The following is a 13,626-nucleotide window of genomic DNA, read 5'->3' on the forward strand; positions in this document are numbered from 1 at the left end:
GGAAGGTGCTGCCTAAGGAGCCTCAGAGAATTGCTGCAGTGCATCTTGCAGATGGTACAAACGGCTGCCACTGTTCATCATTGGTGGTGGAGGGAATGAATGGTTGTGGATGTGGTGCCAATCGAGCGGGGCTGCTTTGTCCTGGATGGTGTCGAGCTTCTCGAATGTTGTTGGAGCTGCACCCATCCAGGCAAGTGGGGAGTATTCCATCACACTCCTGACTTGTGCCTTGTAGATGGTGGACAGGCTTTGGGGAGTCAGGAGGTGAGTTACTCGCCGCAGTATTCCTAGCCTCTGACCTGCTCTTGTAGCCACTGTGTTTATGAGGTGAGTCCGGTTCAGTTTCTGGTCAATGGTAACCCCCCTGGATGTTTCCAGTGGGGGATTCAGCCATGGTAATGCCATTGAATGTCTAGTTTGGATTCTCTGTTGGAGGGGAAGAGACTTCCCATTGAAGAGGAGGGAGGGATATATCGAAATTGGAAGCCTGGTAAAAAAGGGATGGATATAAACTAGCTGACTGAAGAATAAAAACACAGCCCAATCTCCGAATTAGCATCAGTAGCGTGGGAGAAAATATCTTCATGAACAAAGTGAGTAAGTGAGTTTAATAACATGTAAGAAAAACAGCGACAGTCTATAAAAATGTACAGACCAACTGCCTGTGTCACAACACATCACATTTCCCTGTGTGCAGATTCTTAGGGTTTTGAGCCGTTCCATATTGAACGTGCTTGTGTTACTGGAATTTAGTTACTTCACCCAGTTGCCCTTGGAGGGCAGTTCAGAGTCAGCCATATTGCTGTGGCTCCAGAGTCACAAGTAGGCCAGATTGGGTAGGACGGCGGATTGCCCTCCCTAAAGGACATTAATGAACCGGATGGGTTTTCCCGACAATGGTTTCATGGTCATCAGTAGACACTTAATACCAGGTATTTTTTATGGAATTCAAATTCCACCATCAGCCATGGGGGGGATTCGAGCCCAGGTCCCCAGAAAATAGCTGAGTTTCTGGATTTACAGCCTAGCGATAATACCACTAGGCCATCGCCTCCCCAGCATCTTCTAACCCGGAGAAGCCCTGGAAGCAGCTGAGAGTGCCATCAACCAATTTATGAACCTATTTCCGGTGGACTACTTGGAACTGATATCCAGTCAAGAAAGAAAGTGAAATGTTTGCTATTTCAATGTGAAAATAGAAGTTGTACCTGGCAATCAGGAAGGTCAGTTCGTCTGCGCATCCTTTGATCTTGCTCTGAGCTTCCAAGTGAGTCATCCCATCGGTTGTCTCCCCGTTAATGGATAAGATCACATCCCCAATACAGAGTTTGGCAGCTTCTGCTTTGCTCCCTGGGGTCATCTGACAAGAGGAAGGGGACACGGTGATCACCAGTGAATCAAAGGTTAGATCAGCATTTTTGTTTTCTCTCTTGCTCCCTCACTCTCCCCCTCGCACGTCAGCCAAGACACTACTCGAATCAGACACCCTTACAGCTGTGAAAGATCTCAGGAAACTATCTGGGAGAGGAGGAAGCAAGTTCTCCCGGTGTCCCTGCCAATATTTATTCATCACCCAACAGCATCCGTTCCGGATGTATCGCAGCTTGGTATGCCTCCTGCTCTGTCCAAGACCGCAAGAAACTATAAAGGGTCGTGAACGTAGCCCAATCCATCACGCAAACCAGCCTCTCATCCATTGACACTGTCTACACTTCCTGCTGCCTCAGCAAAGCAGCCAGCATAATTAAGGACCCCACGCACCCCAGACATTCTCTCTTCCACCTTCTTCTGTCAGGAAAAAGATATGAAAGTCCAAGGACACATAGCAATCGACTCAAGAACAGCTTCTTCCCTGCTGCCATCAGACTTTTGAATGGACCAACCTTATATTAAAGTTGATCTTTCTCTGCACCCTTTCTATGACTGTAACACTACATTCTGCACCCTCTCCTTTCCTTCTCCCCATGTACTCTATGAATGGTATGCTTCGTCTGTATAGCGCGCAAGAAACAATACTTTTCACTGTATCCCAGTACATGTGACAATGATAAATCAAATCACTGCAACAGGTCATTTTCACCTTGCTGCCTGTGGGATCATGCTGTGCACATATTGGTTGCCATTTTCTCTGTGTCACTATGGTGACTAAATTTCTTCTGCCTCTGATTATAGAACTGTAGAAGTGTTTCAATTAACTGTAAAGCATTTTGGGACGGCCTGAGGTCATGTAATGTGCCATAAAAAAGCAAACCTCTCTTTTTGGCTTTCTCCGATGTTTTTGACCATTGCTGGAGGCAGCTCCAAAGGTAAGTGGAAAATTCTTGGACATTGCACAAGGGGTGGCACAGTGGTTAGCACTGCTGCCTCACAGCATCAGGGACGTGGGTTCAGTTCCAGTCTTGGGTGTCTGTCTGTGTGGAGTTTGCACATTCTCCCCGTGTCTGCGTGGGTTTCCTCCGGGTGCTCCGGTTTCCCCTCACACTCCAAAGATGTGCGGGTTAGGGTGGATTGGCCATGCTAAATTGCCCCTTAGCATCCAAAGATGTGCAGGTTAGGGGGATTGGCCATGCTAAATTGCCCCTTAGCATCCAAAGATGTGCAGGTTAGGGCGATTGGCCATGCTAAATTGCCCCTTAGCATCCAAAGATGTGCAGGTTAGGGGGATTGGCCATGCTAAATTGCCCCTTAGCATCCAAAGATGTGCAGGTTAGGGGGATTGGCCATGCTAAATTGCCCCTTAGCATCCAAAGATGTGCAGGTTAGGGGGATTGGCCATGTTAAATTGCCCCTTAGTGTCCAAAAATGTGCAGGTTAGGGGGATTGGCCATGTTAAATTGCCCCTTAGTGTCCAAAGATGTGCAGGTTAGGGGGATTGGCCATGTTAAATTGCCCCTTAGTGTCCAAGGATGTGTAAGTTAGGTGGATTGGCGAGGTAAATGTGTGGGGTTTTGGGGATAAAGCATGGGTCAAATCTGCTGGAGAATCGGTACAGACTCAATGGGCAGAATGGCCTCCTTCTGCACTAGGGGAATTCTATGAATAATCTCTATAAATAATTGCCCAAGATGCCATACTTCCTGCAAGAGACTGGAGAGTGGATGATAGCAGGCTATTCAATAAGGAGTCTAGAATGGGAGGAATGTAAGCTTATTAGTGTTTTAGGGCTGGAGGAAGTTACAGAGATAGGAAACATTCTTCAGCAAGTTAAAAAGTTAATAGGTTTTGGCAGTGGGTAGACTGACAGGCACCCAAATTTGGAAGGATCCGATACAGATTCATTTTTTCTCACAAGTACTAACACAAACTGACTGTCTTCCACAGTCCCAGCTGCCCTAGTAGGGAGTAATTTTTAGATATTTTATGTCTGGCGAGGAACTCTATCCAGCCAAGAAAGACCTCACAAATACGTAGCGCTTTCTACAACCTCAGAAAGTCCGAAGTCAAAACTGAATTTTTCAAGTTGGTCCCGGTGCCAACATCGTAAGGAACCTTGGCAGCAAGGTTCTCACAGGCAGCAATACGATCTCCCCGTGTCTGCGTGGGTTTCCCCCGGGTGCTCTGGTTTCCCCACAGTCCAAAGATGTGCAGGTTGGGTGGATTGGCCATGCTAAATTGCCCCTTAGTGTCCAAAGATGTGTAGGTTAGGTGGATTTGGTTTGCTAAATTGCCCCTTAATGTCCAAAGATAAAAGTTTAAGTTTATTTATTCGTGTCACAAGTAGGCTTATATTAACACTGCAATGAAAATCCCCTAGCCGCCACACTCCAGTGCCTGTTCGGGTAACACCAAGGGAGAATTTAGCATGGCCAATGCAGCTAACCAGCACGTCTTTCAGACTGAGGTAGGAAACCGGAGCACCTGGAGGAAACCCACGCAGACACGGGGAGAACGTGCAAACTCCGCACAGACCGTGACCCAAGCCGGGAATCGAACCCGGGTCTCTGGTGCTGTGAGGCAGCAGTGCTAACCATTGTGCCACCCTATGTGCTGGTTAGGTGGTTTGGCCATGCTACATTGCCCCTTAGTGTCAGGGGGATTAGCCAAGGTAAATGCATGGGGTTAAGGGGAATGGGGCCTGGGTGGGATTGTTGTCGGTGCAGGCTCGATGGACCGAATGGACTCCTTCTGCACTGTAGGAATTTGATGATTCTAAGATTGGCACTGCTAAATTGCCCTTCAGCATTCAAAGATGTGTAGGTTAGGTGGATTGGCCATGCTAAATGGCCCCTTAGTGTCCAAAGATTTGTGGGTTAGGGGGATTGGCCATGCTAAATTGCCCCTTAGTGTGCAAAGGTGTGTGGGTTAGGGGGATTAGCGGGTTAAATGTGTGGGGTGACGGGGATAGGATGGAGGAGGTGGGTACGATGGCTCTGTCGGCATGGGATCATCTGTCGGAGAGTCGGTGCAGACTCTCCGACAGACAAAAGAGGTGGAATGTCTTGTGAAAAGGAAGAGGGAAGCTTATGTCGGGATGAGGAAACAAGGTTCAGATGGCTCGATTGAGGGTTACAAGTTAGCAAGGAATGAGCTGAAAAAGGGGCTGAGGAGAGCTAGGAGGGGACATGAGAAGTCCTTGGCGGGTCGGATCAAGGAAAACCCCAAGGCTTTTTACTCTTATGTGAGGAATAAAAGAATGACCAGGGTGAGGTTAGGGCCGGTCAAGGACAGTGGTGGGAACTTGTGTATGGAATCAGTAGAGATAGGCGAGGTGATGAATGAATACTTTTCTTCAGTGTTCACCAAGGAGAGGGGCCATGTTTTTCAGGAAGAGAAGGTGTTACAGGCTAATAGGCTGGAGGAAATAGATGTTCGGAGGGAGGATGTCTTGGCAGTTTTGAATAAACTGAAGGTCGATAAGTCCCCTGGGCCTGATGAAATGTATCCTAGGATTCTTTGGGAGGCGAGGGATGAGATTGCAGAGCCTTTGGCTTTGATCTTTGGGTCCTCGCTGTCCACGGGGATGGTGCCGGAGGACTGGAGAGTGGCAAATGTTGTTCCTCTGTTTAAGAAAGGGAATAGAAATGACCCTGGTAATTATAGACCGGTTAGTCTGACTTCGGTAGTTGGTAAATTGATGGAAAAGGTCCTTAGGGATGGGATTTACGACCATTTAGAAAGATGCGGATTAATCCGGGATAGTCAGCACGGATTTGTGAAGGGCAAATCGTGCCTCACAAATTTGATAGAATTTTTTGAGGAGGTAACTAGGTGTGTTGATGAAGGTAGGGCGGTTGATGTCATATACATGGATTTTAGTAAGGCGTTTGATAAGGTCCCCCATGGTCGGCTTATGATGAAAGTAAGGAGGTGTGGGATAGAGGGAAAGTTGGCCGATTGGATAGGTAACTGGCTATCTGATCGAAGACAGAGGGTGGTGGTGGATGGAAAATTTTCGGACTGGAGGCAGGTTGCTAGCGGAGTGCCGCAGGGATCGGTGCTTGGTCCTCTGCTCTTTGTGATTTTTATTAATGACTTAGAGGAGGGGGCTGAAGGGTGGATCAGTAAATTTGCTGATGACACCAAGATTGGTGGAGTAGTGGATGAGGTGGAGGGCTGTTGTAGGCTGCAAAGAGACATAGATAGGATGCAAAGCTGGGCTGAAAAATGGCAAATGGAGTTTAACCCTGATAAATGTGAGGTGATTCATTTTGGTAGGACTAATTTAAATGTGGATTACAGGGTCAAAGGTAGGGTTCTGAAGACTGTGGAGGAACAGAGAGATCTTGGGGTCCATATCCACAGATCTCTAAAGGTTGCCACTCAAGTGGATAGAGCTGTGAAGAAGGCATATAGTGTGTTAGCTTTTCTTAACAGGGGGTTGGAGTTTAAGAGCCGTGGGGTTATGCTGCAACTGTACAGGACCTTGGTGAGACCGCATTTGGAATATTGCGTGCAGTTCTGGTCACCTCACTATAAGAAGGATGTGGAAGCGCTGGAAAGAGTGCAGAGGAGATTTACCAGGATGCTGCCTGGTTTGGAGTGTCGGTCTTATGAGGAAAGGTTGAGGGAGCTGGGGCTGTTCTCTCTGGAGCGGAGGAGATTGAGGGGAGACTTAATAGAGGTTTATAAAATGATGAAGGGGATAGATCGAGTGAACGTTCAAAGACTATTTCCTCGGGTGGATGGAGCTATTACAAGGGGGCATAACTATAGGGTTCATGGTGGGAGATATAGGAAGGATATCAGAGGTAGGTTCTTTACGCAGAGAGTGGTTGGGGTGTGGAATGGACTGCCTGCAGTGATAGTGGAGTCAGACACTTTAGGAACATTTAAGCGGTTATTGGATAGGCACATGGAGCACACCAGGATGGTAGGGAGTGGGATAGCTTGATCTTGGTTTCAGATGAAGGTCGGCACAACATCGTGGGCCGAAGGGCCTGTTCTGTGCTGTAATGTTCTATGTTCTATGTTCTAGACTCGATGGGCTCAATGGCCTCCTTCTTTCCATTAGAAATAATGTAGGGAGGAGCTATACAATAAATGGCAGAGTCATCAAGAGTATAGAAACACAGAGGGACCTAGGTGTGCAAGTCCACAAATCCTTGAAGGTGGCAACACAGGTGGAGAAGGTGGTGAAGAAGGCATATGGTATGCTTGCCTTTATAGGACGGGGTATAGAGTATAAAAGCTGGAGTCTGATGATGCAGCTGTATAGAACGCTGGTTAGGCCACATTTGGAGTACTGCGTCCAGTTCTGGTCGCCGCACTACCAGAAGGACGTGGAGGCGTTAGAGAGAGTGCAGAGAAGGTTTACCAGGATGTTGCCTGGTATGGAGGGTCTTAACTATGAGGAGAGATTGGGTAAACTGGGGTTGTTCTCCCTGGAAAGACGGAGAATGAGGGGAGATTTAATCGAGGTGTACAAGATTATGAAGGGGATAGATAGGATGAACGGTGGGAAGCTTTTTCCCAGATCAGAAGTAGCGATCATGAGGGGTCCCGGGCTCAAGATGAGAGGGGCGAAGTATAACTCAGATATTAGAGGGATGTTTTTTACACAGAGGGTGGTGGGGGCCTGGAATGCGCTGCCAAGTAGGGTGGTGGAGGCAGACACGCTGACATCGTTTAAGACTTTCCTGGATAGTCACATGAGCAGCCTGGGAATGGAGGGATCCAAACGATTGGTCTAGTTGGACCAAGGAGCGGCACAGGCTTGGAGGGCCGAAGGGCCTGTTTCCTGCACTGTACTATTCTTTGTTCTTCTACACTTTAAGGATTCTATTGCCCAGCCCTGAGGGCATTTAAGAGTCAACCACATTGTTGTGGATCTGGAGTCACATGTAGGCCAGAACAGGTAAAGATGGCAGATTTCCTTTCCGAAAGGACGTGATCGAACCAGATGGGTTTTAATGACAATGGATTCATGGTCATCATTAGACTTTTAATTCTAGATTTTTATTGGAGTCAAATTTCACCATCAGCTGTGGTGGGATTCGAACACGAGATCCCAGAGCATTACCCTGGATTTCTGGTCCAGAGACCATACCACTGTGCCACCGCCTGCCCTTACTACACTACAGTCACTACAGTCACTGACTTCATTCGTAAGTGTGCAGGAGACTGTGTGCCAAAGAAGCAAATCCGCGTGTTTCCCAACCGGAAACCATGGATGAACAGGGATATCCACTGCTTGCTGAGGTCCAGGTCTGAGGCGTTCAAATCAGGCGACACTGACCTATACAAGAAAGCCAGATACGATCTAAGGAGATCCATCAAAGATGCCAAAAGACAGTACCGGACCAAGCTAGAGTCCCAGGCTAGCCACACCAACCCCCGCTGACTGTGGCAAGGTCTGCAAGACATAACAGGCTACAAGATGAAGGCATGTAAAATTGCAGGCTCCAACGCACCCCTCCCTGATAAGCTCAATGCATTCTACGCCCATTTTGAGCAAGAGGTCAGTGAGTGCATGCCCTCCACCCTGGAAGCCCTGGATGAACCTGTATCTGGGGTCACCATTGCAGATGTCAGAGCTGCCTTCTCAAAAGTCAACCCACGGAAAGCGACTGGCCCGGATGGGGTACCCGGACGAGCACTCAGATCCTGCGTGGATCAGCGGGTGGGGGTATTCATAGACATCTTCAACCTCTCTTTACAACAATCTGAAGTCCCTAACTGCTTCAAGAAGATAACCATCATCCCGGTACCTAAGAAAAACCAGGCAGTGTGCCTTAATGACTATCGGCCGGTGGCTCTGACATCCATCATTATGAAGTGCTTCGAAAGGTTAATCATGGCATGAATTAATTCCAGCCTCCCGGACTGCCTGGATCCACTACAGTTTGCCTACCGCCGCAACAGGCCCACAGCAGACGCCATCTCCCTGGCGCTGCACTCAACCCTGGAACACCTGGATAACATGGACACCTATGTCAGACTCCTATTTATTGACTACAGCTCAGCCTTCAACACCATTATTCCCACGAAACCCATCTCCAAACTCCGTGTCCTGGGCCTCGGCACCTCCCTCTGCAACTGGATCCTGAATTTCCTAACTCACAGACCACAATCAGTAAGGAAAGGCAACAACACCTCCTCCACAATCATCCTCAACACCAGTGCCCCACAAGGCTGTGTCCTCAGCCCCCTACTATACTCCTTATACACCTATGCCTGTGCGGCCAAATTCCCCTCCAACTCGATCTTCAAGTTTTCTGACGACACCCACCGGAGTGGGTTGGATTTCAGTGACGAGACAGAGTACAGGAATGAGATAGAGAATCTGGTGGACTGGTGCGGCAACAATAATCTCTCCCTCAATGTCAACAAAACGAAGGAGATTGCCATCGACTTCAGGAAGTGTAAAGGAGAACATGCCCCTAACTACATCAATGGGGACGAAGTAGAAAGGGGCGAGAGCTTCAAGTTTTTAGGTGTCCAGATCACCAACAACCTGTCCTGGTCCCCCCCCATGTCGCCACTATAGTTAAGAAAGCCCACCAACGCCTCTACTTTCTCAGAAGACTAAGGAAATTTGACATGTCAGCTACGACTCTCAGCAACTTTTACAGATGCACCATAGAAAGCATTCTTTCTGGTTGTATCGCAGCTTAGTATGGGCTCCTGCTCTGCCCAAGACCGCAAGGAACTACAAAAGGTCGTGAATGTAGCCCAATCTATCACGCAAACCAGCCTCCCGTCCATTGACTCTGTCTGCACTTCCCGCTGCCTCGGCAAAGCAGCCAGCATAATTAAGGACCCCACGCACCCCGGACATTCTCTCTTCCACCTTATTCCTTCGGGGAAAAGATACAAAAGTCTGAGGTCACGTATCAACCGACTCAAGAACAGCTTCTTGCCTGCTGCTGTCAGACTTTTGAATGGACTCACCTTGCATTAAGTTGATCTTTCTCTGCACCCTAGCCAAGACTGTAACACTACATTCTGCACTCTCTTGTTTCCTTCTCTATGAACGGTATGCTTTGTTTGTATAGCACACAAGAAACAATACTTTTCACTGTATATTAATACATGTGACAATAATAAATCAAATCAAAATTAAATCAGATCAGGAGGAGATGGTCTCAGTGATGGAGACTATAAAGTGTCGGGAATCTGGCTCAGGGTCAGAGATGCTGTCATTCTATCACTGACCTGTGGCCGTGGGTGCCCCCAGCTACTGCTGCACTCCAATGGCACTGCCCGCATTGGAAGCTGCCAGCCTGATTGGCCGACAGCTCGCGTGGGGCAGGATCCCCACCCCTGCGAGGTTTGACCTCGGGGAAGACCCGCTGCTGGCCGGTGAAGTGCCTGACTGGCAATTAATTCAGCAAGCCATTCCCACAGGAGGCGACGGCGGGCTCTCGCCAGCTCTCTGACCAGAACCCCGCGGCCTCCGTTCAATACTACGCATTGAAAATGACCCTGCGGAAGCGTGCACATCAACAAATCTCGGCAGACTGGTCTATAATTATTCTGTTTATCTTTCAGCGAGCAGATTTACATTGACACCACATGTTCCTGGCACATGCTCCCTGTCCAAGGATGTTTGTGGTCAGAACCCCCATTATTTCCTCCCTGACTTTCTGCAACATTCCAGTGCCTTTTTCAGTATTGACTCTTTTCCCAGACTTAGCCTACTTGAGTGTCCCACCTCCTTTGCAGATATAGCAAAGCCCTTGACATTACCCTTGACAGCATTTTCAGCAGTGATTAATGGTTAAAGACAGTTTCACCCCACCCCACTGCCCCCCTCCCGTCGGAACCCCCTACCTACAAGTGCTGCTAACACACAGTCACGTGTAGGGTGAGAGGGAGCAAGCTGGGGAAGGGGACTAATTGGATAGTTTCTCACAGACTGGATGAGCCAATGACTCCCCTCCTCTGCTGCACGATTCCAGGATTTTATGTCGCTTCAATGAAATATAATCCTCACTTCCTTCTTAATGTACAACGCTAAGTACAATATCGTGGCTTTCGATTGTTCCATCATTTTGAAAACTTAAATGCAATCAGGCAGCAAGGATGCAGAAACTCTGACGCATTTGGTCTGAAGAATATTTTAAACATCTGGTAGAGATTTTATTTACGCACAAAACCGTGGACACTAATTCCACTTTTTTCCGAAACTGCTCAACCTCGTCCAAGATGCAGAATGCCCTGGCAGAGAGGGCGAACGCCTGCAGCCGTGACGGAACGCAGACTCGCAGAGTCCAATTACATTCCGGGCCACGCGCAGTTCAATTGGATGACAGAGTGGCAGCAATTGTGTGACACCCATTGCTTCTCAAGTGGGTGTCACGCAACCACCACTTCCTCATTCACGTCAGTCACTTTTAATCGTTACACTCCAACAATGACGAGACGGAGTACAGGAACGCGATAGAGAATCTGGTGAACTGGTGCAGCCACAATAACCTCTCCCTCAATGTCAGCAACACAAAGGAGATGTGTCATCAATTTCAGGAAGCTTGGTGGAAGACATTTCCCTGCCTACATCAACAGGGATGAAGTGGAAATAATCGCGAGCTTCAAGTTTCTAGGTGTCCAGATTACCAACACCTGTCCTGGTCCCTCCATGCTGACGCTATAGCTAAGAAAGCCCACCAACGCCTCTACTTTCTTAGGAAGCTAAGGAAATTTGGCATGTCTGCTATGACTCACCAATTTTTACAGATGCACCATAGAAAGCATTCTTTCTGGATGTATCACAGCTTGGTATGGCTCCTGCTCTGTCCAAGACCGCAAGAGATTACAAAGGCTTGTGAACGAAGCCCAGTCCGTCACTCAAACCAGCCTCCCATCCACTGACTCCGTCTGCACTTCCCACTGCCTCAGGAAAATCAGCCAGCATAATCAAGAACTCCTCACACCCCGGACATTCCCTCTTCCACCTTCTTCCGTCGGGAAAAAGATACAACAAAAGTCGGAGGACATGTACCAACTCAAAAACAGCTTCTTCCCTGCTGCCATCAGACTTTTGAACGGACCTACCTCGCATTAAGCTGATCTTTCTCTACACCCTAGCTATGACTAAAACACTGCATTTTGCACCCTCTCCTTTCCTACTCCCTTATGTACTCTATGTACGGTATGCTTTGTCTGTATAGGGCGCAAGAAACAATACTTTTCACTGTCTCCCAAGACATGACAATAAATCAAATCAAATCTTGCCAGATGTGCCGCACTATGGGCCTTGGATACTCACACTTAAAACATTAAAACCCAACCCCAATATCTTCTTGTAGGGCCATATTCAGGAACAGGGACATGGGGCTGTGCTTGTCATTCCCCTCAGGAAGTATAGCTCCATTCTCTTGCAAAGACGACCATCAAGTGGATTAATAAATGAACGGTTTAAGGTAAGTAACTATATACACAGCGATATAAAGGTTACCGTACTCCACAATTCCAGACCGGCAAGGAAAATCCACACTCGGCTCCAGGATTCGCACACTCTAGCCAGATTGGCCGAACAGGTCACATGACCCTCCGAGAACTTGCTCCTTAAAGGGGCATGCTCTCACATCCCTTCCCCTTTAAGTTCCCGATTTACACATTTCAATAATAATTGTACTGTTTACAATATTATACAACAAATGGATCTCAAACACTATCCTTTATAAGATAAGTCAGTCCAGGGACATCCTGATCCTTTGGGAGTGTTGTAATTCACGAGTAGGTACTCTGGCAGCAGAGGTAACTTCAGATTGAACCTCAATGAGTTCACTCAAGACTTGCGTAGATGCGTCAGTGTAGATAACGTCTCCAGTCCCCACTGGGACATTGCTTGGCTCTTCCTCAGGGTGGCTTGTTGCTGCTTTACCTTCACCCAGAGCAATATCACTGACAGGTATACGAGGGGTGGACTGACTCACTGGTTCTGTGCGCGATTCTCTCCTTCTCAAGTGATCCGGATGTTCTTTATCCTTTCCTTGGATATCTATTTCATGTGACACTGGGCCAGTTCTGGCCACGACCGTTCCTGGGATCTAATTAGAACAAGCACCATAATTCTTTACATTTACCTCAAAACGCCCTCGCTGTTTTTGTCGAGTCGCGATGCTTCTTCTGTTTTGCTGCCACCCTCCCCACCAAATTCGGAAACGAGAGATCCAGCCTCGTTCTAATAAGTCTGCCCATCAGCATCTCGGCAGGTGTGGTGACATGGGCTATTGTTCTACAGGTGATCAGGAAAGGGGCCAGTTTGGTTTGTAGAGAGGTTGATGACTGTTTCTTCAAGGTGGCTTTGAATGTTTGTACGGCTCTCTCAGCCAGTCCATTCGAAGCAGGGTGGGAGGGTGCAGTTCCAATATGTTGAACGCTGTTGGCTCGCATGAAGTGTTGGAATACTTCCCCGGTGAAAGCAGCCAAGTTATTGGACACTAGCACCTTGGGCAACCCATGGGTGGCGAATATCTGTCACAACAGTTGTTGACAAGGGCATGGGCTTCATTTAGTGTGTGTCCTATCATTTGGAAAGTGGATCTGTTATGAGCAGGAACATGGTGCCCATGAATGGACCCACAAAATCTATGTGTAGTGGCACCCATGGGCAGCCTAGCCAATCCCAAAGGTACATCAGCTCCGCAGACGGCAATTGTTGTTGCATTTGACATTGGTCCCATTGTTTGAGCAGATTCTCAATGCCAGTATCTATCCCAGGCCACCACATAACTGCGTGCGGGCATCTTCATCACCCCATGATGAGCACAATGTAACTCGTGGCAATTTTCTAGCGGGAGTGGGGACGACCACCCTCGCTCCCCATAATAATACACCGTCCTCACAACTTGACTCATCTTTTCTTATCTGGAAGGACCCGAATCGCTTAGACCTGTTATCATAACGCCAGCCGTGGAGGACCATGTGTTTAACTCGAGATAATATGGGATCTTTCTGGGTCCAAAACTTGACCTGTCACATCAACATGGACAACATAGAGAAAATTTAGGGCAAGGACAATTTCCTGTGGTACCGGTGGTGGCAGTACACTTTTGGGTCAGGGTAGGCAGCTTAAAGCGCCCGCGTTTGAAATGTGTGCGCCCAGCCAATGTTGAAAAGTATACTCATAGGCTGCTAGCAATAGAGGCCTGGGTTAGACCTTCGCTGAAGCTATGGGGGGGGGGAAATGGCCTTATCTTCCTTAAATAGGCCCAATAGGGGTTTGTGTCAGTAACTACAATG

The 13,626-nt window shown here is 48.0% G+C and overlaps 2 protein-coding genes across 3 annotated transcripts in view; one reads left to right on the forward strand and one right to left on the reverse strand.

Annotated features, from left to right (window-relative positions):
• Positions 1–13,626, forward strand: part of LOC144480348 (uncharacterized) — a 420,372-nt gene that overhangs the window by 297,168 nt on the left and 109,578 nt on the right. The window lies entirely within an intron of this gene.
• Positions 1–13,626, reverse strand: part of pdlim1 (PDZ and LIM domain 1 (elfin)) — a 107,610-nt gene that overhangs the window by 56,268 nt on the left and 37,716 nt on the right. For both annotated transcript variants that reach the window (XM_078199714.1, XM_078199713.1), the window contains exon 2: positions 1,209–1,360. In XM_078199714.1, coding sequence (XP_078055840.1) covers positions 1,209–1,360 — 152 coding nt within the window. The remainder of the gene's footprint in view (positions 1–1,208; positions 1,361–13,626) is intronic.

The sequence above is a fragment of the Mustelus asterias genome, chromosome 28, assembly GCF_964213995.1.
Source record: "Mustelus asterias chromosome 28, sMusAst1.hap1.1, whole genome shotgun sequence".
In the NCBI taxonomy this organism is placed as follows: Eukaryota; Metazoa; Chordata; class Chondrichthyes; order Carcharhiniformes; family Triakidae; genus Mustelus; species Mustelus asterias.